The sequence below is a fragment of the Varanus komodoensis genome, unplaced genomic scaffold (assembly GCF_004798865.1).
Source record: "Varanus komodoensis strain SLA01 unplaced genomic scaffold, ASM479886v1 scaffold40, whole genome shotgun sequence".
In the NCBI taxonomy this organism is placed as follows: domain Eukaryota; kingdom Metazoa; phylum Chordata; class Lepidosauria; order Squamata; family Varanidae; genus Varanus; species Varanus komodoensis.
The window spans coordinates 2724400-2750095 of record NW_025335942.1 but is presented as its reverse complement, the minus strand read 5'-3'; the positions used below and the strand labels follow the sequence as shown (position 1 = coordinate 2750095).

At 42.5% G+C, this 25696-nt stretch overlaps 1 protein-coding gene across 1 annotated transcript in view; it reads left to right on the top strand.

Annotated features, from left to right (window-relative positions):
- The window catches only part of ANKS6 (ankyrin repeat and sterile alpha motif domain containing 6), a 30329-nt gene extending 5875 nt beyond the window's left edge, over positions 1–24454 (top strand). The window contains exons 3-16 of the mRNA XM_044442960.1: positions 2958–3002; positions 3623–3827; positions 5675–5781; positions 6365–6513; positions 6947–7151; positions 8041–8090; positions 8907–9110; positions 11568–11730; positions 14722–14891; positions 16196–16385; positions 17681–17748; positions 19553–19669; positions 20486–20579; positions 22716–24454. Coding sequence (XP_044298895.1) covers positions 2958–3002; positions 3623–3827; positions 5675–5781; positions 6365–6513; positions 6947–7151; positions 8041–8090; positions 8907–9110; positions 11568–11730; positions 14722–14891; positions 16196–16385; positions 17681–17748; positions 19553–19669; positions 20486–20579; positions 22716–22765 — 1817 coding nt within the window. The 3' untranslated portion in view covers positions 22766–24454. The remainder of the gene's footprint in view (positions 1–2957; positions 3003–3622; positions 3828–5674; positions 5782–6364; positions 6514–6946; positions 7152–8040; positions 8091–8906; positions 9111–11567; positions 11731–14721; positions 14892–16195; positions 16386–17680; positions 17749–19552; positions 19670–20485; positions 20580–22715) is intronic.
- The last annotated feature ends 1242 nt before the right edge of the window (positions 24455–25696 follow it).

Genomic DNA, 25696 nt, shown 5'->3' with positions numbered 1-25696 from the left:
CCACTTTGTTCTTTTTCCCCGTCTTTAGCCATCTGGCACTTTTTGAAATCTTTGAGCTCCCCCTTGCTATTTTCAAATGATTCTTGAGAACACCTTCAAGAAATTGTCATAAAGATTGAGAAAAAGAGGGCATATCAGCACAATGTCAAGGTAGAAGAGTTGAGGAGGCACAGGTGCAATTAGATCTGGACCCTTGTGGTAGAGAATTGCATCCTAGAATTGCAGAATTGCCCAGGATTGATCACTGGTATCGCTGAGTAGAAGCAGAAAAGACCTCATATAACCCCAAAGAAATCTTGGGAGTCAGGCAATACTAGGGTAAATTGACCAGTGGAGTACCTTGGAGTACCTTGGCAGAATCCACTCTTGGCAGCGGATTCTGGATCACCTGCTCTTTCCTCACAGCCTAGATTGTATCGCTTCCATCAGGCATCCTGATGTTTCTAGGTACAACGCCCACCAAACCAAAAATAAACCCTGTCAGACTAATTTAATCTCATTTTTTTGACTGGGTGACCTCCCAGATGGACAGAGGGAACACTGTGGACATAATCTACCTCAACTTTAGCAAAGCTTTTGACATAGTGCCCATGACATTCTGATAAGCAAATTAGCAAAAAAAGTGGACTAGATCGAAAAACTATGTCGTGGACCAAAATTGGCCACCAAATTGGACACAAAGGATGCTCATCAATGGCTCCTTCTCAGACTGGAGGGAGGTACCCAATGGGGTGCTGCAGGGTTCAGTCCTGGGCCCAGTGCTCTTCAACATCTTTATTAATTATTTAGATGAGGAAGCACAAGGAACAATAATCAATTGGTAGATGATACAAAACTGGATGGAATAGCAAACACCCTAGAAGACAGAATCAAGATCCAGGGTGATCCTGATAAACTTGAACGCTTGGCTGAAAGCAGATTCAATAGGGACAAGTGCTAAGTCCTCCAGTTAAGGAAAAGAAACCAAAGGCATCGATACAAGATGGGGAATGCAAGGCTCAACTGAACTGAAAAAGAAAAAGAACTTGGAGTTATTGTGGACGATCGGCTAAATATGAACCAACAATGCAATGTGGCTGCAAAAAGGGGAAGTGCTATTTTGGAACACCTTAATAGAGGTATTACTTCCGAATCACAAGTAGTAGTAGTTCCCCTATACTCCTCACTAGTCAGGCCTCATCTGGAATGCTGCGTCCAGTTCTGGGCACCAAGATTTAAGAAAGATGCAAAAAAATTAGAGACCAGAGGAAGGCAATAAAAAAGATCCAGGGTTTGGAAACACTGCCCTATGAGGAGAGTCTGAGAAAACTGGGTATGGTAAGTCTTGAAAAGTGAAGGCTGAGGGGGGACATGATATCTCTCTTTAAGTACCTGAAGGGGAAGGACAAGATCTCTTCTCACTGATACCAGAGGTGTAGGACACGGAAGAATCAATTCAAGTTGCAACAACCCAGATGCAGGCTAGATTTCAGGAAAAGCTTCCTTGCTCACTGTCAGAGCAATAGGACAGTGGAACCAGCTGCCCGGATAGGTGGTGGGCTCTTGCACATGAGAGACATTCAAGGTGAAACTGGACAGCCCTTTGAGTGGGATGCTGTAAATTGGTGACCTGCAGCAGCAGGAGTTCAACCCAAGGGCCTTTTTGGCCCCTTCCAACTCTGCTATTCTATGATTCTATGAAGCCAGGATGGCCAGTGGTAAAGGGTTGTGGGAATGGTAGTTCAAAATATTTGGGGGGCACCAGGTTCCACCCTGTACAGTTCATCAAATCCTGTGTTTCAGTAGAGCTTTTGATCTTTACCTTAGCAAGGGTGCAGATGGCTGATCTTTACAATCCTTTTCTTTGTTTTCTCTTTCAGCCAACTCTTATTATTTCCATCTCTGCAATCAGAATTTTTGCCTTCTTCCATACTGGTATTTCCTCTCCTTTTCTCCTTCCCTTTCTCTGATCCAGCAAGCCTGATGTCTTATTGGCTTCATTAGTGCAAAAGATGGTTCTCAGGAATATAGGACTAAGTTTCTACATGGGCTGCTGGTTTCTGGAAAGATTTGCTATGTGTTGGGAAATGCACATATCATATCAAAGCACAGTGTCTTTTTCAGCAGGTGCCTGACTGAAACCGGTGAGTTCTGTTAGCCCAGTCCCACATTCTCTCCCTGTTGAGGCTGCATATAAGGTCAAGGCTGCATATAAGGTTGAGTCGAAACCTAGAGTGGTCCCTATAGCCTCTCCCAAGATAACTGTACTTACTGGGGATTTGGCCAGGATTCTAGAAGGAAGGAGCTGACCCAAGCAGAATCCTCAGGCTGAATCTGAGATTGTCAGAGCATGCCAGTCTGGAAGGCTTTTACGCTTAGGGTAGACCAACCTTGTCAGACACATTTGGACTACAACACCCAGAATTCCCAGTCAATGGCCCTGCTGGATGGGGATTCTGGGAATTGTGGTCCAACTGCCTTTGATGGCCACCAAGTTGGAGAAGGCTAGGGTAAACCACATGGTCTGGCCTGCCCTGGCCTGCCCTGAGGTTTCTGGCATGCAGGCGCACGTCTGCATCTGGTCCATGCGTGTGAGGACCATGCTGTGTATTGTATTGTGCATGCTTGCAGAGATTCTGTGTCAGAAGCGTGTTACTGCTATCTTTTTTCTTCCACGTATTATTACTTTTCACCTTCGGTTCAGGAAAATGGTACTCCAGTGCTTCTCTTGGCCAAAGGAAAAGCACTAGAGCTCTTTTCCAGAGGCAGTAATCCCAGTCCTTAGAGGCCAGTAAAAGACAGGGCAGTGGCACCTCAGTGATCCACCATTGCAGGGCGCAGTTGAGGCCTTTCCCTTGCTTTTGTTTCCAATAACTTAGAAATCCAAAAGTAAGCTTCAGTGCAGAATGGTTTGCTTAGAGTTGGGGTCCATATTACTGCTATGCTAAAGCTGTATGTTTTTCTTCCCCATCCCCAAGATAAACAGAAGAGGCAACCTGACATATTCCATGCTCTGAAAATGGGTAAGTCCTTAAAAATGTCTTAACGTCTCTGCTGCATCTAGATCGTGGTTACTACAGACCTCTGGGGGTACGGCAGTGCTGCAGACAAAGATTTCACTGATTATTTGAAATCATTATGTGGATTTGGCCATTCTTCTTTCTGTGGTGGCTTGTTATGTGTAGTTCTTCTCTTTGTCCTTCTGCTTGATTTCTCCTGACAGGCATGAGGCCTCCTTCCCTCATTCATGTAGACTTTCCCAACTCTTCACAAAGCACACCTGCCCACAACTGTCTTTGGATTGTGCCTGCTGCATTTTACAATTCCTGTAACTTCCTGCTCTCTATCTTCCTGTAAGATCTGAAACGGTTAGCCGGTCACTGCAAGAGGACCTTAAGTTCAGAGCAGCTCTTTGTCAGGAGCGTATCTGTCCCCATTTCCGTTTCCAACAGACTAAAACAATTATAGAATTAAATACACTTGATGAAAGCTTGCAAAACCTAACATTTCACCCTATTATACTAAATTTGACTTGCACACATTTTTGTATTGTTCATATTCTTATAAGCAACAGCACTAGAACAAGATATAACCTTCTTTTCACTGCCAGGGATCTTTATTGATGGTGTTGTTGTTTTCACAGGGAACTTCCAGTTGGTTAAAGAGATTATTGATGATGACCCAGCACAAGCCAATGTTGTTAATGATGATGGTGCTTCTCCACTGATGATAGCAGCTGTAACTGGGCAGTTGTCCCTTGTACAGCTCCTTGTTGCAAGAAATGTGGATATTGACAAACAAGATAATGTCCATGGCTGGACAGCACTAATGCAAGCCACATATCATGGGTAAATATCTTATTTTCCTTGGTTGAGGTAAGAAAGTCCGTCCGTCCTTCCTTCTTCCTTCCTTCTTTCCTCTATTACTATTAACTCCACCTGATCAGATTGTTCCTGGGATAATAGTACAGGGTTTCTCCTAATCTTACCAGTTCTTTGCCATGTGCATATACAAGGCAAGTTGCTATAGATACCTTTGCTCCTTTGTATTTTTCCCCTATCCACAAAGATGTTTGCTATATCACTGTTATCCGTATTCAAGCCCTGGATGTTATAGAATAGCAGAGTTGGAAGGGGCCATGAAGGCCATCGGGTCCAAGTCCCTGTTGTTGCAGGACACCAATTTGCACCATTCCACTCAGAATCATGAGCAGGACTAGCTAAATAAGTGCTCAGGGTGAGCCAAATGGGGAGTGTTTGGCTGCCCCATCCACCACTCAGCTTGTCTGGTTATCATGTATTAGGCATACCATTTTGCTAGGACCTGCACCATTAATATCCAAAGCTAGATGGCCCAGGAGAACTCTTCTGACTTACTTTGTTTCTATGTAGCCTCAAACCATAAGGTCATTAACTGACATATGGTAAGGAAATGAATGAAAAGTCCAGTTCTCTTGTGTTGGAATTTACAGCATACATACAAATGTTACATCCAGTGCATGGATGTCCACCATGAAGGTGGGAAAGCCATAAGGTAGCCACTGTTTCACTTTTATCACTTGTAACGCTTCAAGTTTGTCCAAAACAGGCCAAAGTAGGGAGAAGCTGTCACTGTTGTGCAGTTGTTAGAATAGATTCAATTTCTGAGAATGTTGAACGTCTCAATATTTACAAAGTTCTGTTTCGTCCAAGTTGAAGATGTACTGCCTAAAACCAAGAGATCATTACGCTGTTTAAGTAGAATAAAGCTATCTTTACTGAAGCAGTTATTGTGTGATAACAGTCCCTGAATGCACAACTTTTGATTTGCGTACATATTAAAGAGATTAATCAGAGTAGAGTAATGAGTGTTGGCAATCTCTGTCAAGTTCAGAAGATAACATTCTTCTGTTTCTTCCATCCTAGGATAAGTGATCACGTTAACAGCAAGGCTGATGGGTAAAATTCAAGATGATCAGATACTGAATAGATAGCAAGAGCTGTGACTGGACAACTGTGAATTTTCTATTTCTGTAGATTGTTATTGTTGCTGTTCCTTACACATTCTTTTAAATTCTTTTTGCTGTTGCTCTCATTATTGGTTTGTGTTTGTTTCCATTATGAACAACACATTGAGAATGTCAGCAACGGTGCAACTCATAAACTGAATTAAATAACAACAACAATAGAGCTTCAGGTTGGTTTAGCGCAACCCCAACCTTGAAACAGCAATGTTTGGATAGTGATTGTGTTAAAGAAGCTGAAGCTGTTGCACTTTGAGAAAGGTAAGCTACTGGGAAAGACAATCAAGGTAGAGATGGTTGAAGCAGAAGGAGAAGAAACAGTAGGTGCTGCTGCCAACCAAATATGAGCTCGATTGATCCATCCCATAAGGGAAGCTACAGCCTTGATTTTACACAAGGTGGAACAGGGCTATGGAGGACACTGTAAATCAGAGATGACTTGACAGTACAAGAAGAATGCTACTGCTAATGCTCTGAGCTGGCTGAGCAGGGTTGGATCGATTAGGATGGAGACAAATCATCTAGGTCACTGCAGGCTCCTTTAAGAAGAAAAATAGTTGCTAATAGAATAGAAATAAGCAAACACTTTAGAAAGAATTAGAGGGCAAGGCTAGGTAAAGTTCACTGCTTTTTCATATCTCCTTCTAATCTACTAATCTTACTTCTATGTTTTGCCTTGTGCTTTCTTTAAAGAAATAAAGAAGTCGTTAAGTATTTATTAAATCAAGGAGCTGATGTCAACCTGCGTGCTAAAAATGGATACACGGCCTTTGACCTGATAATGCTGCTGAGTGACCAAGGTATTTCTGTGCCCCTTCCTCCCTCTCATGCAGTCTTTCTCTCTCTCTCTCTCTCTCTCTCTTTTTTTAAAATTTTTATTAAAATTTTAAACTAAAAACTAAAAACATCAGTCTTCAAATACATCGACGTACTGGGTCAGCCCCCTATAACATATCTTTTAACATTCTATAATCATATTCAAATCGATTTATAAAAAATTAAAAACATCTTTAAATCTAAGCCAAGTCCCGTTTCTCCAGCCAATCATAAAAAAGGTCCCAAGTTTAATAGAAGTCAGTATCTTCTGTCTCCTTCAGTAATAGAGTCAATCTGTCCATTTCTGCACAGTCCAGAATCCTTTTTAAAATCAATTCCTCAGTGGGTAATTCCTCACTCTTCCAGTACTGAGCAAGCGCAGTCCTGGCCGCTGTGATTAAATGTAGCATCAAATACATGTCTTGTTTGCTAATATTTTCTGGTATAATGGCCTAACAAGAAAATTTCAGGTTTAGCAGTCTTTCTCATAAGGTGGGATTTTTCTCCTTAGTGGTATGTTTGGGGTTGGAAATTCTTTCCAATACACCCTTTATCCTAATGTTTCAGATGCAGAACTTGTCCGATTGCTAGCATCCGCCTGCATGCAAGTCGACAAAGAAAGAAGCAAGCAGAGCAGCAAGGCATCGGTGTCCTCTTCCCGAAGCAAACCATCTGTCGATATCCCGATGTTGCCTGATGACAAGGGAGGGTTGAAGGTACTTGCATTTCAGATGTGCTCTCTCAATAAGTCATTGTCTTGATCAGGGCAATCTGACAGCAGGCCGAAGGAAACTTGCCAGAGAAGGAAGTGGTTGATGTGCTTTGCTCACGGGAGCAACAATACTGGGTGGCTTGAGTAGGGCAAACATCAAGTGACAGAATGGAAGAACATGGTTCCACCTGGTTGTCGAAAGCTACCAGGCCAAGACTCACTTTCTGTGCGAGCGGTGGCTCCAGGAAAGGAACAAGCAATTAAATGTGTGGCTAGATTTATAAAACAGGACAAAAAGGATGCGAATGTGTCCAGAGTTTTTGAGGCAATAGCTTTTTAGATTAACCTCAATGAATTTCTGGTCATTTTGCTAATTATTGTCACACATAATTATTTTCTAAGGAAAAAAAAACACCTGGCTATGTTTTCTTTTCTAGTCATGGTGGAGCAGGATGTCCAATCGATTTCGCAAGTTGAAGTTGACCCAAACTTTCAATCATGGATTTGCCATAAATCCATCTGTGCCTTTTCCTGAAGAGTCAATCTCACCTTTTGAATGTACAATGAAGGCCACATTACAAAGTGATAACTCTGTAAAGCATGATGCTACTACAACTTGGGCAACAAAGAGCAAGTCCAATGGTAAAAACTCTTAAACATATTTATACCTGAGTATTTATATAATCACACACATATTCAAACAGATCTGAAGCTGACCCAATTTATGGGAAGATTTTGGAATCTTCTTAATGTAGTATCATATACTGTTTGTATTTATGTGAAAATCTGTAAAAGGTGGGATTATGCAGGGAGAATTTAATATGCATATCAGGTAATAAGCATACACGGTTTTCTAGCTCAATCAAAATGTGAATCCTCAGTTTTTCTCCAAGTCGGAGATAGGGATCCATAGGCCAGATGTAGCCCATAAAGCCTTTGAATCCAGCCCTAGGCTGTCCCCAAAAGCTTCCACTCACACATAAGGGACATTTGGGGAGTAAATCAATTGCTGTAATTTGGGATGAGATGGTATGTTTCCCCTTGTGCTGCAAGCTGCTAAAAATGACCACCTATCTGGTGGAAATTATGCTCAGGAAAAATGTCCTATCTGAATGAATGTTTAAACAGTGGAGATTGGAAAAGCTGTGATTGGTCTGGTAATGTTCAATACTGCAACAAGTATGGATCTGATTAGTCCCTTGGATGGAAGACTACAGCAATTCCCAGAAACAACAGAGACTGCAGGAAAATGCTTTTCAGTGTGGTTGCAGAGGACTTGTCTAATGTGAAGGGATGCTTTTGATAGCAGAGATAAAAAATGAAAACTGTTAAATATCACATGTATGCAAATATAAAGAGGAATATTGGAGCACACTGTTTTGTCAAAAAGAAGAAGACTTATTCAGCAGAAAATCTGAGCTATTAATATTCCTGGGAGAAATGGTAGTGACATAATATAGGCTACATTTTATATGGATTATTTGGTATGTTTAAAGTAGTGCTATTAATGTGTGCCCTTGCTTTTCTTCAGGAATAGGAAGTACCAAGGCAGGAAAGGATGATGAATTATTGACAACAGTGGTAAGTCAGAGTGCCGGTACTGTACCAAGTGTTTGGTAGATTGTCCAGGTCCATTTGCTCAAAAAATATTTGATCCAAACGGAATCAAGAGTTTTCTTTATAGCTGTTAGAATAGCTGCTCAGATATACAATACCACAGAGTTTTTGACTTAACAGGAAAAAGCAGTTGCAATATCCAATGAGTAGCTGTGTATTATTTTTCCCAGTAATGAGTGGAAGGAGCAGTTTCTTGGTCCAAATAGTTTTTGGTAGAAACTACTGGGAATGATTTCTTTTCTGGCAGGATGCCATTTAAGGGATCATCTATTCACCCATAAATCTGACTTGAAGCTGGAAATTTTGATGAAAGGGAAATTCTTCCTCCTTGGATCAGCACAGACCAGATCAAAAGCAGCTTGGTGGTAAAATGCCACATTCAAACTGTTAGGTAGCCTTCCTATTGAGAAATGAGAAGTTATCTTAGAGGCCTTCTGAAGGGAAGGTCCAGACTAGATTTTTTGCACAGGCAGGCTGAATGCTGGGAAGGTGATAATGACATGAAAATGGGGCAGAAGGCTTGGAAGAATCCAGTTCCCAGGACTGAAGAAACTAGTCAACACTGTCCTAGATGGTATCCAAATGTTCAGTTTGTTTCCTCGGTAGAGCAGAATGAATGGAAGTGGGAAGAGTGAGTGCTGTGAGAGTTAGCAAGGGGCTCCTGGGCCTGGTTTAAATGATGAGATGCTCGTATGTTGTATCCTTTTTTTCCTTGCTGTTTGTGTCAAAATTCTCTTCTATTAAGGCTTTCCTTTGCTTTCCCTTCCCTTCCCTCTACAGTTAAGAAGCGGAGCTCCTTTTACAAGACTGCCTAATGACAAACTGAAAGCTGTTATTCCCCCTTTCTTGCCTCCTTCAAGTTTTGAGCTGTGGAATTCTGACAGGACGCCAACAAACAAAGATGGCGGCAGTGAGCAGACCCGGCTTGGCCACCCGCACAGAACTACCAGTCCTGACGGCAATGGCAGTGGGAGTTCTGACAAAGTAAGAGACTCAGAAATAAAGTAATATTGCATATAGTTTCATTTATTCTTTAGTAGGCTGCCAGAGCCTTACACCCGTCCTATGCAGAGCAAGGAGAATGGTGGAAGCAGTCTTTGCCTCCCTATCCACACACCCTGTGTCTTTCATTTTTTCACCCGCAACATTTTGCAATGTGAAGGAAGGAGAGTGGAGAAGTGTCTGGATAGCTCATGGGTCCTCAGACTACGGCCCGCGGGACGGATCCGGCCCACCATGCCGATTTACTCGGCCCACGCCGCTGCCTGGCCATGCGGGCGGAAGGTGGTGGCTTGCTCACTCAGAGATGGCTTTGGACTCGTTCTCTCTGCGCAGGTGAGCCACCACCCCCGTCCCCTGCCCACGCTGACGCCGCCTCGCACACGCCCGACGATGCCTCACCGGCCCTTCGCGCCCAGGCCCCCTCTCCTCACTGGCCCACTCGGGGTTGCCGCCACCTTTCAGCTGGCCCCCTGTTGAAAAAGTTTGAGGACCCCTGGGATAGGTGGTATCCTGGCCACTCCAGTCACCGCCCTTCCCTACACCATGACCTACTTGCTTCTCCCCCTCTCGGAGGTCAGCTCACTGGTGACTTGGAGGGGAACCAGTGGAGGTCTTTCTGCACCAGCAACAAGAGGACAGGGGACCTGAGTCAGTTCTCCGATTCCCCACTTTGAGGGCAGAGATCTTTGCCACAGGGGAGCCAAACGGCACTTCTGAGGCTGCCTAGGAGTCGGAATCACGCCTTGCAACACACGGGGTTGACGCCGGCGCTGCTTGCCCACCGGCGGAATGGAGAGTGCTGACTGATTCGGTATTCCATCCCTTCTGCAGCCCCTGAACATGCATCTGCTTTGCACTGAAGGCTGGATGGGAGGAAATGGAAATCTACTCCGGCAAAGTTAGATTTAGCCCATTGTCTTGTTCTCCTTTATCTCAAAGGACCTTTTGAAGTTTTGCAGGGTATGTGAGATCTTTCAAAGCAACATACTGCACTTTCTAGTGCTTAAATATACTATAGAGATTTTTCCTGTATTCTCTAGTCCTATACTTGCTTACCTAGAGGTAAGTCCCATAGATTCCAGTGTAGCTTACCTCTAAGTAAAGATGTACAAGGTCGTCTTGTGTTGACCTTAGAAAAGCAAGGGGCACACAGGAGGAAAGGAAATAGCATTTACTCAGTGCATTTTCTGAGGAAAAAGTATAAACTTTACTTGCAACATAAAAGCAATTGAAGCCCATGCACAATCAGCAAGAAATTGGTGATTTAAAATAAAAAATCACACTGGAATTCTTCTTATGGAAAACTCCGACCAACAAACATAGGCTTATCCTAACTTAACTCACAAGCCGTGAACTAGAGAATACTTTCCCAGTATGACAGTATTCATGCACATTTGCTGAACTTGCAATATGTTAACGTATTTCAAGGAAAAAAACCTGAAAATCGTTTTCTGCTCAAAATTTAAATTGAGACTGTTATTCGCCTACATGCCTATTTTGGGCTTGTGCCATCTCTATATACACTTCATGGGCAGGGAATACTATTCTAAAAGCGATCAGTTGTTGGGAAACAAGCCACCAACCACTCAGAAAAGAACTCGCCGCATGAACAGTGGATGAACTAAGCAAGCCTTCCCAATCCCAGACTGGGTGACTTTGGGCCAGTCACAGACCCTCAGCCCAGCCTACCTCACAGGGTTGTTGTTGTGGGGGTAAGATTGAGAACAGCAGGAGAATGATGCAAGCCACTGTGAGTTTTTTGTAAGGAAGAGGGCAGGGTTTAAAGCTAATAAATACATAACTAATCCTCAAATTATCCTCCCCGTCTTCCACCCCAGTTTCTCCTGCCTTGCTGGAAATCCTGACTTGCTGGGATCCGACTCTGTGCGACTGAGCAGAATTTTCAGAGGCTGTGCCATGGCAACAGGCACTTCCTCTCGGATGGCGATCACCAGGTGACCGGGGGTGACGGTGCCGTCCTTGTCCCCGCTACCAGTCCCCAGCGCTGCTTCCTTCTCCCCCTGCTCTTCTGAAGGGGCAGCATAAGAATGCCACTGCGCCAAAAATGCAAGATCTGCAGATTTTATTCTCGATGTGATGCAATTGTAATTGCAGGTGAAAAATGTCTGGCCATCACTAAAGGCTGCTTAGAGAATATCACCGTTGTTGACTAGGAATCTGAGTCCAGACATCCAGAATCTTAAGTCCAATGACTCTAAGAATCGTGCCCCTCTGGCTCTCAGATGGTCCTAAAATGAGGTCATGCTTTTAAAAGTCACGTGAATTGCCTGACTCTTGCTGCCGCACAAGTCACATTTTTTCCTGTATAAACACTTAGTGGCTTGAACGTGTACTGAAGTGAACTGGAACTAATGGTCCCATTTTGCAAATACTGGTCAAAAGGTTTAGTTAAAGCGGTATTTCTATTTCTTTTCCCAGGCATCTTTGAATAGAGGTTCTAGACCTATTAAACTGTCAACCTTTGCAAGAAGACCACCTACTCCCTCCAATTCAATCAACTTCAACCACTCTCCCCACTCCTCTGGTGGATCCAACAGTATAGGAGTTAGCAGGCATGGTGGAGAAATGAATAACAAATCAGGTAATTACATATGTAATCTAAATATAACCAAGTATAATGTTTGAAGTGACTCGAATATTCAAGCAAAATCTGCATTAGATGCAAAGTTAATATGTTGGTTTTAAAACATCGAATCTACTTTCTGCAAATGCAGGTTTCACTTATCTGAGCCAGTATCCCTTTTAGTTTAAAGTTTGGGGCTGAGCTTGCATTTTATTTCAAGGTGTCTTGAAAGAGGCCCATCTGTGTCTCGGTGCTTAGAATTCTGGCAGGGTTTCTGTGTCTTTAAGAACTGCATAACAAGCAGAAAGCCAGAAAGTAAAGCTTTTCCTAGCACTTCATCTGCTGAAATTCTGCTTGCTAAGTTTTTCCCAGTCTAAAGATAGTGATGGGAAAAGATTTCCTTGATGGCTTTGTGCTTGCTTAAAGGCAGGAAGCCCTTTCAGGACAAAAAACTGGCAAACCTAGGCCTGATCTGGAAGGACTTGTACTTTGAGCCTTCTCAACTTTCCATTGCAGAGCGGGAAAAGCACATCTTAATAGAAGTAGGTAGATAAGATCAGTTGGCAGTGGGACATTAAAGCCTTAGTTGCGCGTTGTGACAATGCAGAGTTGTTGTGTTTCTTAACCTGGCTTGTTGGATGCTGTCAGCTCAGTTGCTCCTGTTGCATTTAACTATACGGGGCCACTTTGTCCCTTGGCTGTTTATTGTGAAGTCTGAACCCTGAACTCTGGTTGAGAGGGACTACCCAGAGTTAGAACCTGGGACTTTCTCTCTCCCACAACAGAAGCAGTTGAGCGCCCAGGAGCCAGCACGTTCACTTTCTCCCAATTGTTCACAAAACCCAGAGTATAAGAACACCCTGGGGCATCATGGCATTTGCACAGTTTACCAGGTCATTGTGCTGCCACAACTTTCCTCTTTTTGTGCTTCAAAATTGGTTTCCCCTGCATCCACTCTGATCTGTTGTGGGTCAGTACAAAGTCCTGTTTGCTTTAGAAGAAAAAGGAGAGTGCAGGATGAGATGTGGACTGAGGACGGGGCAGAAGGAGAGAACTTGTGACTGTATCCTTTCTCACAGTGGTTAAAGAGGGTGGATCTCTCAGGTTACCCCCTGTGAATCATAAATGGAGAATATGAGTGTGGTCAGAAATTCTGTAAGAACACCAGAAAGTTAAAGGAAGAGTGGGCTCCATATGTTCTAATCAGTTACTAGTGATGGAAATAGTCCATCGCACAGGTTCAGTGCAACTATTCACTTAACTTGATCATGGTGATCCGGGATCAGAAATATACTTTCATCACCCTTGGTTCAGCTGCCGCTTGTCTTCAAGCCTTCCCATACTCATTGTAATAGATACTCTGGTTTCTCGTATATATGTTATTTTTTAAAAGTTCAGATTCCTTGAGTTTCAACAGTAGTTTCAAGTAGTGATGCATGTCCACATGATCATAGCAAAGACAGGGCCACTGAGACATGAGAGCCTCTTCAGGGAAGCTCTAAGACTTTCAGAAGTACAGAAGTACAACTCCTCACAATCATAGCCCGATGAGGACTGAAAATGCTTGGAAGCCACGGATCGTTGGCTGGCATTTGGAAAAAAAAAGGAAAATGGGGTGAGGAGAATGAAACAGCCTGCCGGAAGGACTGGCACCCTGAAAAGGAATGTTTCCACTAGAAAGCGCCTCTACACCTGCACCTTGTGTTGCAGGTCCTTCTTGTACTGTGTAACTCTAAAAATTGAAAATTGGCTTGTCCGTGTTCTTTCCAGACCCAAACACAGAGTAATACCAGTGTGATGCTATGAATATGTTCTCATTAGTTTTCAGCAGCAAGACTGTCAGGCAGTTTTCGGGAGCTGGCCAGAAGGGAATAGTGAAAAACGTAGTAGTTACTCGCTTAAGTGCTGGTTGTCCGTTTAAAAAAGAAACATGTGTTGGCTTTGCAAGGCAGTTATTAACTAAAAGGTGGATTAATCATTTATAGTGTTTTACAAAATGTGCATTACTTCAGTCTTGTACGTAGGCCCAAAAAAGTTACCAGCCTGTTTGAAACAAAAACCTATTAGCTGGCATTCCTAGCCTTTGTCCATAGCCCAGATGGAAAAGCAGGCTGTTCACCTCTTTGAGCACACTTCCTTGCCTACATGGCAGCCCTGGTCCCTTGTGGCTACTTACCATCCAGAAAGTGGTTAAACACAAGGCTGCATTAAGCCCTTTCACTATCTGATTTCATATTGGTTAAATAAATAACGTGCGATAATACTTACAAAGTTAAGCTTTAATCCATTCAATTATTATGTCAGAGTCTTTGTCCTCAACACTGATTAGCTTAGGATGAGACCCCAGCTTGCCAGCGGCCCCTGTAAAGCAAAGCAAGATGACATTAACTATTTTATGACCAACTTACCTGTGTGTCACAACAACCTTGGCTGGCATAAACCTGACATGTCCTGCTCTTTTTGAGCCATGGGCGGTTCTGATGTTGTTGGTCTCCAACTTCCATTAGCCCCAGCCAACAAGGCCAATGGGCAGGAAGATAGGAGTTGTACTCCCCAAATATCTGGAGAGCCAAACTTCTATTTCAGACCTTTCTTTCTGTGTATCCTGGAAGCTTCTTTTAATTTTTTCTCAGAGCCTACTTTTCGAACTTATTTATTTACATGCTCTTTGTATACCTGCCCTGGATCTGATTCCACCTTATATGTGAAACCTTCAAATGCTGCTTAGCTTTGAAGGCAATTAAAACATGCCATGCATAAATTTACAGTTAGATACTCCCTCTCACATGTACACACAAAGACGCACACACACTCACACAAAACCGAGATCCTGCTTTATTCTCCTTTCTATTATTTTTCAAAAGTACACGTTACAAAATTCACCTTCCTCACATAAAGAAACAAGATATTCTTTTATTTGCCAACAGATACTTGAAAACGTAGAAACAGCATTTCTTTGTTTTTTTAATAAATGAATAAAAGTTTCAACCTATTTGGATTGTTTTTTAGGTGGTAGTGCCGATAGTGTTTTGTCTCAAATTGCAGCTCAAAGGAAGAAAGCTGCTGGTATACCTGAACCGAAGCTAAGCCAACAGCAAATACCGGTCGTCTCTGCTCCTTCACCCTCTCCTCCTGAAGTGGAAAATACACAAATCATTGGCAATGGATCCATTCTAAAGGTTCTGAGTTCACTGTTCTTGTTGGCTATTTATTATTCTTGTTGGACAAGGGAAGTGATGAAGCACTCCTCATTTGTAGCCTTTTCATTTAGCAACATACAGGTATATGCTGCACCAGGGCCTGTAGCCAAAAAACTACATAAAGCTCTGTTTTTGAGAACTTCTTCAAAAAGAATTAGCATGTCTGAAGTTTAGCACTGTATGGAAACTTACTATTCCAGTCGTGACGTCAGGATGCCAAACACAATTGGGCACATACCATGTCCATTAAAATCATTTAAAAATCCATTTAAAATTAACACGTTTAAACTATATGCTGGATCATAACCTAGGTTCATAAGCACAACCAATTCTTCGTTTAGTCTGGATTCTAATTAAAGAGACCTCTCCAACCATTTAAAGATGTATGGAGACTTTTCAGTAACTACTGAAATGCTGTGAAATGATGACTGCCAGAAGCCTTTGAAATTTTAGTGGTTCTTATTTCAGTAGCATATCCTGATTTCCCCATGCCATTGGAAAGTGATCAAAGTTTGTTGGGATGTGAAATGATGCACACATGTTCTGATGGTTGTTACCTGCTTTGGGCATCTTTGTCTAAAGAGGAAAAGCAGGGTAAACATTTTGGAAAATAGAAAGGGTTGTCCATCCCTGTATTGTAATGCCCTTTCTAATATTATGTAAAAATGGATTGGGAAAAAAGGAACAATGCTGGGAAATAGTCACACACTCCTTGCAAGTTGCCCATATCCAGCTAACTTGAGTTATGCCTTACTTGAGACAGGAGATCTGCTGGTATAGTCCAAAAATACTCAGTGTGAGAAATTTTATGTAAGGAAATACTTTATATCCACTGAAATACTCACCAAACTCCTTTAGCTCTTAAGAATAACTATATGGGTGTTCCTGGCATGGATCCATACAGGAAGTCTTGAGTACTAGTTGGAGGAGCAGGTCAGATCCAAGTCGTGCAGCATGTGTGTTTGTGGTGCAGTGCAATCTCTGCTCTTGAACACATGCAGCTTCTTCAAAAGGTCGTAACCGGATGTCTTCATAATTCTGGCTATATGAATCACCACAACGCTCTCCCAGTGAAGCTATTTTCCAAATATATTTCCGTCAGTAGGAACATTTTAATTACCATCAAGGCAACTTATATAAGGAGATAAAAATATCCAGGATAAAGATGTGCTCAAGCTCTCTACTTCATTTAAGCATTTAATTAAGAAAAAAGAACAGTCATATGGCACGGTCATATGGCATTAATAACAGGAATATTTCTGTATTATTGTGAACTAAAACAGAAATTGGATGGGAACAAAAGTCCTCCCTCTGAGAATTCTTCCACATCTAAGAGCACGTCCCCAACTCTCACACCATCACCATCACCGTCCCTGTCGCCCAAGGTCCAAAGTGCCGAGTCCTCTCTCTCCTCCTCTCATAGACAAGGGAGAAGTAGCGGTGGTTCCAGCAGTGGGACTCTGACGGATGAAGGTAAGTCGTCCCAGGTGACACAGTCAGCAAGTTCATGTGATGAAGCTCTTGTTGGCCTGTTCCACTCTAGAAGGTGGACCGTGTCTTTGGATGTTCTCCCTACAGAAAGCTCTGCACACAGCATGCAAGGGGAGAACCCCTCTCACGGGCATGCTAGTTTTCAATATACAGGAGATGTAACAGAAGTAGTAGTAGTAGTAGTTGTTTGGGTTCCATTCAAGCATGTAGTACCATTAACATATGGTCTGAAGTAGTGCGGTCCAGCAGAACTACCAAACTATCAAAGATTCTCCCAATTGTATAGCCTAGTCACTGCAACATACTAAGATTATCTAAGTAATCCCTGGCATATTAGTACCCTGACTATGAGGGTATCTTATGTTTTTTGATTGTCAGAAGAAGCAAAAGTCAGTCTCTCTGCATTTCAGTACTCTGCAATGCCAGTGGTTAGCTCAGGCAAATACAAAACCACCTAGATAGGACTTTTCCATCCATCAAAAAAGAAAACTGAGGAGAAGACAGATACCATATTGCATTGGAACTTGGGGTTCCAGGGAAAGTGGAAGGAGTCACACCTAAGTTGTCCCAAACAGGTAAAGTGCTCTTGCCGTTCCACAAGTGTTGGCTTCTGCAGTGTGGATGGAATGAGAACTGCAAATAGTGTTAGATGTTTGTCTTCTAAACCTGAAGTAGCTGGGAGGGACATATTGTTAAGCTGGGATTGTCCAGCAGGAGGTGATGAAGAAGCCAAGTCTGTATTTCTTCTGCATCTGCACCTTCCTCAGGAGGATGCGAGAGCCCAAGTTTAGGGTTCATGCAACTGGACTGGAGAATTGTTTCCTGCTCTTCCATCTTTGCTCTCTCAGAAAGGTCTTTAGAGGCTCTGAAGCAAGTGGGCTGATATTGCTGTGGGAGAAGGCCACCCCTTTTACTGACACTCTGAAGGCACCCTGCTGTCTCTCCCAAATGTGTGTGCACCCTGAGGAGCCAAGAGATCCTGGAGGACATAATAATCCCTGGGGATACCCTAAAATCTCTTTTCAGAGTAGCTTTTTGTCTACAGACATCATATTTGTGTACACGCAAGAGAAAAGACAAGCACAAAATTAATTTTATTCCACATTGCACTGAGGGTTTTGTATGTGTATAGCTGAACGTTTTTAGGGTAAATGTGGCTGCTAAAGTTAGGATACTTGCTAGAATCTTTTTGTGGGATTAGTCCAATGAACATGTGTACAATTCTCAACCATTCATATGGCAAAGCATTTAATGTAGTTTCCTTTTTTTATTTAAAGATGAACTCACTGGCATCCTTAAAAAGCTTTCACTTGAGAAGTATCAACCTATTTTTGAGGAGCAAGAGGTAAAAATTTGTATAAACTTTCTGTTTCTATTTGTCCTATATCCTCTGCAGACAAATTCAGCTTCTTTGCAGACTGCTTATCCTCTCGGTATTTATCCAAGGATCTAACTGCTTTTTAGCCTATTTCTTGTTTTTAATGTATTTTTCATTGCAAGTCTTAACATAATTAGCAATATGTTGCTCATAACCTCCTTTTCCTTGTACTGAATTGACACCCACAACTCTTCTGCAGACACACAGTTGTACCTGTGACACACCGTGCAGAAAACTGGAAAGCCCCCATGCCCCTGCTGGTTTTCTACCTCCATAACTGTTTTTAATTGTGACCTTTGGGTTGTTTATTTGGAACACTAAGGGTATTATCCTGTGGCTGCTGAACAGAGCATAGATGTCCATAGGAGAATTAAGAATTCCATCTCTGACCTTGGAAAAGCAGAGCAGGGGCAGAGCTGGGACTCGAACATTGGGAGATTCCAATTTTTGCTTTAGCCCTGGTTTGTCTTGTGCCAGTCCTTGCAGCCAGCATGGAAAAAACAGCAGTAGTGTGGCTCCAAAGTTGGAAAAGAGCTTGGAGACAGGCTTTTGGGGGCGTTCTGTGAGGCAGCTGAGAGAGGAAACGGGCTTCCCCAGCATGAATAGTATCCTGGCAGTGCCAAGCTTCCCCTCCTCGTGCTCTGGGGCAAAACACTTAGACAGGTGAATCAGCCATCTAAGTGTTTTTGCAGGTCAAGAGAAACATGGAGGTGACCTTTGTCTCTGTGTTCCTCCTGCCTTCCATGGGTTGCCCAAATTCTTCAGAGGTTACAGGAAGCCATGTTAGATTGCAAGTTATTTATGATCAGAAGCTGGGGAAGCGTTGACTGCGCTCCCCAACTCACCTTATTGCTAAATTGCATTCGTGCTTTACTTCTTTTTATCTTACGGTTGGTCCCTGGAACCAGGGTACTTCCTCCTTGGAGCACCTCCTCACACTTGGTGATTTCCATCATTCTTAAGTGTGGTGTTTCCAAGATTAGTGCCTTTTCAAAAATTACACAGTGAATTAAGCAAGATTTCAGGAGATAAGGAAGGAATGTGTACAGTTTTTTTCCAGGTCAGTGCCCCTGGAATACGAGTACAAATGCTTTGGGCATATGCTGCTTTCTGCCTTTCAGCAAGTGCAGAATAACAGTTTGGTGTTCAATGAACTGTAACAGAACCTTTTGAATGAACTGTAACAAACATTTTTAGTTCCCTTTGAAAAATGGTTGCACTTTGTTATTTTCTCAGCTAATAGCGCTATAATTATGATCACTTTCTCTGAAACTCCTGGAAACTGTTCCAAAATAAAAACAGTTGTCTAACCTTTGCAAAGAACATCAAATATACAATGACATTTAAATCCCCATTTAATGTAGCATTTTAAATATGTTTTCCTAATTGGTTCCAAAAAGGTCAGGATGTATTGACCTGCATATGGTTAAGTGGAACCGAAGCATAGATAATATATATCATTGATTCAGCACTTTAGGGCTGCAAAGTACTTTATGTACTCTCAGCGATCTTGACAGTAACCCTGTATAGTAGAACAGAGATAATATCTCTTAAGTGGGGTGGGGGAACAAGACCAAGAGTTACCTGAAGGAGTTCACCTACTGAATTCTCTTCAGATAAAGTTTAGAACAAAGAATGTCCTTAAATGTTATGCTAGGACATGAATGTTTCAGGCAATTGAGAAATTAATAGTCAATGCAGATCCTTTAATCCTTATTCTACTTCATCAATTAGAGGAGAAACTATATATTTGCGGTTTACGATTCCTTAGGTGGATATGGAAGCTTTCCTTACCCTTACGGATGGCGATCTGAAGGAACTGGGCATCAAAACAGATGGTTCGAGACAACAAATCCTGGCAGCTATTTCTGAGCTGAATGCAGGAAAGGTATTTGAGAATACTTACACTTCCGCAGCAAGCACTGGGGTTTAAATGTTAAGGGAAAGGCTTTTTGGTTTTTCTGTGTGCATCTGTGTGTGTGAGAGAGTGTGGGTCTATGCCCCAGTATAGGGATGCTTAGTGACTATACAGAACTGTTGTGATGAAGAGATGTTTTGTCCTCTTGAGCTCACTCAGGACACTGTCTACAATTGTGAGATAGTTGCAGCTTACAGTGGGCAGCTCTGGCCCATCAGAAGCCTGGCTTTGGAGCTTTTGAACCCTCAATTACGGTTGTAGGGTGGAAGCTCCTTGCCTACATTTTCAGCCCGCAACAGTGCCGTAACATTTGAAAGGTCATCAGCACCAGGTGGGCAAGGCCAGCGGGCACAGGTCTTTGTTACCTAGTCATCATCACTCACAGTTCCAGCAGGGCAACATCTGTGTGGTGACAGCAGCAGTATTTTCAGCTCAAAAACTTGTCACCCTGATAGAGCAGCACAACTGGTTCTGGGACTGCAAAATAGAGGAATTGCTAAGCTCCTGCCAGGTCATGATATATTGCCGGAGAGCTGTGTATAACTCCATGGGCCGCACAGTTGTGCTGCCCTGATACAGGGTATACTGTGCCACAAACAGATTGGAATGAACAAGCCAATTTCCTCTTACCAATATCTGCCACAGTGAGCTTCCTTTAGCATCATGAGGTATCAGGATGCATTCCAAAACATCCAAGTTGAAGTCTCTTTCTGACCGATTGTTTTAACATTGATTGTTTTAATTGACTGTGCATTTGCTTCTTGTTTTAACTGTGGTTTTCAACAGGGACGAGAGAGAAAAATTTTACAGGAGACCATACATAACTTTCACTCTTCCTTTGAAAGCAGTGTTAGCAACACAAGTCCTGGGAAACCACAGTGTAAGTATGGGATGTTTATTTCTAGAACTGCAGCGTCTGGGACAAATCACAAGCATGTGGCTCTCTTGAAACCAGATCCAGAGGTGGGGTTAGAGGCAATTTGCGCTTGTGTCCAGTTTGTGAGCCGCCCTGAGGCTTCGGTGAATGGGGCGGCATAGAAGTCGCCTAAACAAACAAACAAACACACACACACCATATATGCTAGCCTTCTTGAAAAGAGATGCAACAAATCAAGTTGAAACTTGTCCATGAAATGCAGAAGGTTGCCCTACAATGTTCAGACCACCCCTTCCTCTGGTTTCTCAACCAAAGGAGATACTGCATTGAATTATGGTTGACACCCGCATTACAAACGTCCAAGTACTTACAAATGAACTGCTATACAGCCTATTCATTTCAAAAAATGACTGTGGAAAATAGTTGTCACTGTAGAGAGAAAGGGAATGAAAGGGGAGAGAGGGAGGCCTCCAAAGCAGGACCTGCCCCATTGGATAGGGAAATCTCTCCAGCATTTCCTTTCTACAAAGAGTGTGCACTGGTGAATTCAGGGGGCTAGAGTTATTCACAATTTTTTCCACTTTCATGGGGGTCCTGTGCCTCTAACCCCCATGTATGTGGAGGGCCAACTATATGTGATCTGACTTACATACAGATTTGACTTAAAGACAAATTTCCATTTTCTAAGGAACAGAAGTTGTTCATAACTGGAGGACTGCTTGTATGTATTTCCTGTTGTGCTGGTCTGAAAGGCAGATTTGTAGCCTGAACATCTGTACCAAATTTCATTCCAGTGAGCAGTATGTTATTCTGCACTAAACATAAATTATATTGTACTAGTTTAAGCAACCTCTGCCACAAACTTAATAGCACAATGTTAATTAGTGCTAGTGCTGAGTAGGATAATGCCACTGAATCTTGCTGTTCAATTAAGTTGTTGCATTACAAACAAACTTGCAAACAGAATGCAGAGTGGGCTCATATTAAAACAAAATGCCTCACTTTGGATAGTCAGTATTACTAATAATGCCTGCAGTGGCTATGATTATCATTTGTATTATTCTTATTATCAGTTATTACATGCATGTCCTAACATTCCACCTCTTTCGGGGATCTTTTGGTGGTTTACATCCTCCTCCTTTCCATTTTATCTGCACAACAATCCTGTGAGGCAGGTTAGGGCAAGAGAGAGTCGATGATTGGTCCAAAGTCACCCAGAGAGCTTCAGGGCCAAGTGGAGACTAGAGCCCAAATTCCCCCACTCCAACGGGAAAACCGATGCACCATGCTGCCTCTCATTTATCTTGATGGCGATCATGTGAGACAGAAAAAGAAAAAAATATTACCATGGACCATGTGGTAACCACTAGAGAACACAGTTGTTGAACGCCTTATCCCAGATAGAGAATGGACATGGAACATAAGCTGCAGAAAACTCTATTTCCACTGCAGGACACAAAATAACATTTTCTCTGTAACTTTAATTTTTCCACTGATTTAAGGCCAGGCTTCTTACACCTGTTCCTTCCATTTCTTTGCTTTCTGCTCACTTTGCAATAGTGAGTAGAATGCTGAATCTTCCATTCAAGAGGTAGAAGCCAGTGGGAGCGGGGAAAAACTGAAAGAAAGGGATAGTAGGATTGGCTGACAAAACCATGGCTGCTGCATTTTCTCATTCAGTAACAAAATTATAGTCATTAGGAGAGTTGCTGCCATGCCTGTTTAATTAAAAAAGGCCAGTGTGGTGTAGTTGTCAAGAGTGAGGGACTGGGACTCAGGCAAGCTGGGTTCTTGTCCCAGCTCAGCCATGGAGCCAACTGGGTGACTTTGGGCCACTCTCAGCTCAACCTCCCTGGCAGGGTGTTGTTGTGGGGATAAGACTGATATCAGGAGGAGGAAATATGCCTAGAACTCTCTTTCTTTCTTTGTAAGAAAAAGGCAGGATAAAGATCTATCAATAGTAAGCAATAATAAAAATATAGTGAATCCTGATTCTCTTCCTCTCTTTTTATTAACTTTGTGTGATTGTACCCTTATTGGATACATTCATTAGCAAAGCAAAGATTAATTTAAATTTGTTCTAGCACTATTTGTGTAGCTTAACAATACACATAAAAGCAATTGGCTTTCTGTTTGTAGCACCTGGATGCTGGATAAGGCCACATGAACCTTCTTCTACTAAGAGGTAGTCTTTGAACTAAGATGATCTACTCTCATGAAATCTGGAGTGCAGATGACTAAATCCAAGCATCCTGAAGAGGTAGTATCAAGCAGGCCTTTGCAACAACCACCCAACAGTACAACAAAAATAATAAAATTAACAAGATCTTCTTGCAGAATGTGCACGGAAGATGCTGTGTTATTAATGTTACACCCTTTCTTCTACACTTGGCTTTAATGATGTTCTTCGTTGAGATGAAGTTAATTACACATGTAAGCCGTTTGATAGTTTGAAGGCTGTGGAAGATTGTCAGAAGTGAAAAGTAATACAAGAAGACGTAGAGATCATTTTATGGAATTGCAGGATGAAAATCTTACACAACCTGTGTGGGCACAGCGAAGAAAAAGAGCACTGAGGAATGACTCACCCAAGTGTCTACAACCTATTGGAGTCTGTGAATTGATTATGTATAATATGATAATAGAACAAAGAGAAGTATCTAAATTTAAAAGAAACGGCAGTGGTTTTGTGAAAAAAATTCAAGTGCACTGAGGCCTATTATGATGCTATTGAATTCTGTCTGAGGCGTGTTGCTCATTCGGGAGCAAATACAATTGATATTGATGAACATTTAAATCGTTTTGTTCTAATTGAAGGCAACTTGTATTTGGAACCAATCTGTTTTGTTCAGGCCTGGAATGTAATATCTGAGGGCACACAGCTTGATATACATTATTCATAACATTGGAGGCAAAGAACAGGGGTCCAATGTGGCTTAAGGCTAAAATATTGCCCAGGTTTCTTGGAGGAAGGATAATGACAATAATGCAATATTGTGCACCTATGCAAGGCCTCTAATATCTCTGACTACCAGATTTGCCCTGCCAGCAACAGATCCACAGAAGGCCCAAAAGAGTTAAAGTCACATTTTAGAGAATACTTCTGATAGTAAATTAGGAAAGAAGAGCAGTCTATAGAGGAAGCGTGCCTAGGAATGGCTGCATGTGAATTTTGCAATTTCAGTGAATGACAGGATAGTAACATTCCAACCTACTTGAAGGAGAGTTACATTTGTGCAAAAAAATAAAATAAAAAAAAATTGAGGGCTGCAGCATTGTGGAACCAAACAGGTACAAAATTTAACCAATTGCTTGGATGGTACTTGTAACAGCAGTAAATTATTTCTAACAACAACATCCTCACAGCCAAAGTAGTAAGATGGATGCTTTGTCAGTTACAAATGGTTTGGGAAGCTGAAGAGCTTGAACAGGGTGATAGCAGTGGTAGGAGGAACCTATGAATTTTGATTGACCGCTGATGTTAATTTATGTTTGAAGACCTCATTCAGCATCATGGATGGCAGTCAGTATTTGCTCTCCATGCTTGACACAGGTTCTGTGGAAAGAGGTCTGTTTCCCACTGCCCTCTGAAAACAAGTAGCAATTGAAATGGCTGGCATTAGCAGAATATCTAAAAATACAGGATGTGCCAAGGGAAAAGTTATTTTGCTCAATTATTCCTTATTGTTATATTCTTTTATATTCTTTCCCACATTTCCATCTGTTACAGGTGACAGTCCTCCTATAACCATTCCGTAGGGTCAATTCTAATATTGTAGCTGCCACTCCATAGAGGTTGCTATAAAATGCAAGAGCAGCTAACCACATAAATTCTCCCAACATGCACGAAGAGCTGCTCTTACATATGAGGGCCACTTTGTGGAGCTACTGTGCAGGAAAAAGCTTTCAATGGGAAGCAAAGCACTAGAATAGGATTCACATCATGTCCCCTTGCTCTTCTCTAACTGAAGGGAAAGAGGTTTTGCGTGTACCTTTGTGGTGTGCTACTGCAACCACTGGTGTGTGGAAAAGGCATGAATGCCATTAAGGAGAAGAAAGAAAGATTTGTTGATCAGCAGTTTTGAGAAATAACTCGCTGCAGAAATAAGTGTTCTCATATGGCTGGTCCAATCCTATTAAAAAAAGTACCGTGTTTTTTGCTCTATAAGACACACTTTCCCCCACTCAAAAGTAAGGTGAAATGTCTGTGCGTCTTACAGAGTGAATGTGTGTGCGCCCGATGCCCGGGACACTGCCGGCCGCCTGCACCACGTGGCACCACCTGGCCAGCATGTCCTCGGCGCACGCTGCTTTGCCCCCACCTCCGGCGCAGGTGAGAGCTGTGCCACTCAGGGGGAGCGGTGCGGAGGAGGAGGAGCCGCGGGCTTGAACCTGCCGGCAGCACGGAGAGACGGACTGCTCACCCCCACCGCCCGGGAAGACCTGCCGCTGCTGCGCCGCCCGGAAGACCACTGCCGGCACACTGCTGGCCTGGCTGCACCGCGTGGCACCACCTGGCCGGCACGTGCTTGGCGCGCCCTGCTCCGCTCCCCTCCTCCGGCGCAGGTGAGAGCTGTTAATCACAGGTCGGTGTGTGTTTTCAAATGGCAACCCGTCTTTTAATGAAGCCCATGGGGAAGTGATGGGGAATGTGCCTGTGATTCTCAGGAAGCTTTCCATGGATCCCTCCTCTAAAAACTAGGTGCGTCTTATAGTCAGGTGCGTCTTATAGAGCGAAAAATATGGTACTTTTAAATACCCTGGCCGAAATCTAGTGAAAGTGAGTCACTAAAGCTGCAGTTCTAGGCATAATTCCCAGAGAGTAATCCTGTACCCACTCACCTGAGAGTAAGTCCCATTGAATTTATGGTTTTATTTCTGTGCAGACATTTATACACTTGTGTGTATAAGTTTAATTGCTGGAATTAATATCTCACACTAATATTTATTCACACATATGCACACAGATATACTCTTTAAAATTTACAACCAATTAATGCATTTATTTACTTATTTATTTATGTACATATATTTTCTTAAATGCAGTATACAGACTATATGCTATAATATAAAAATTAAAAGTAGACAATTAAAAACTGATAAAAAAATAAGGAATATAA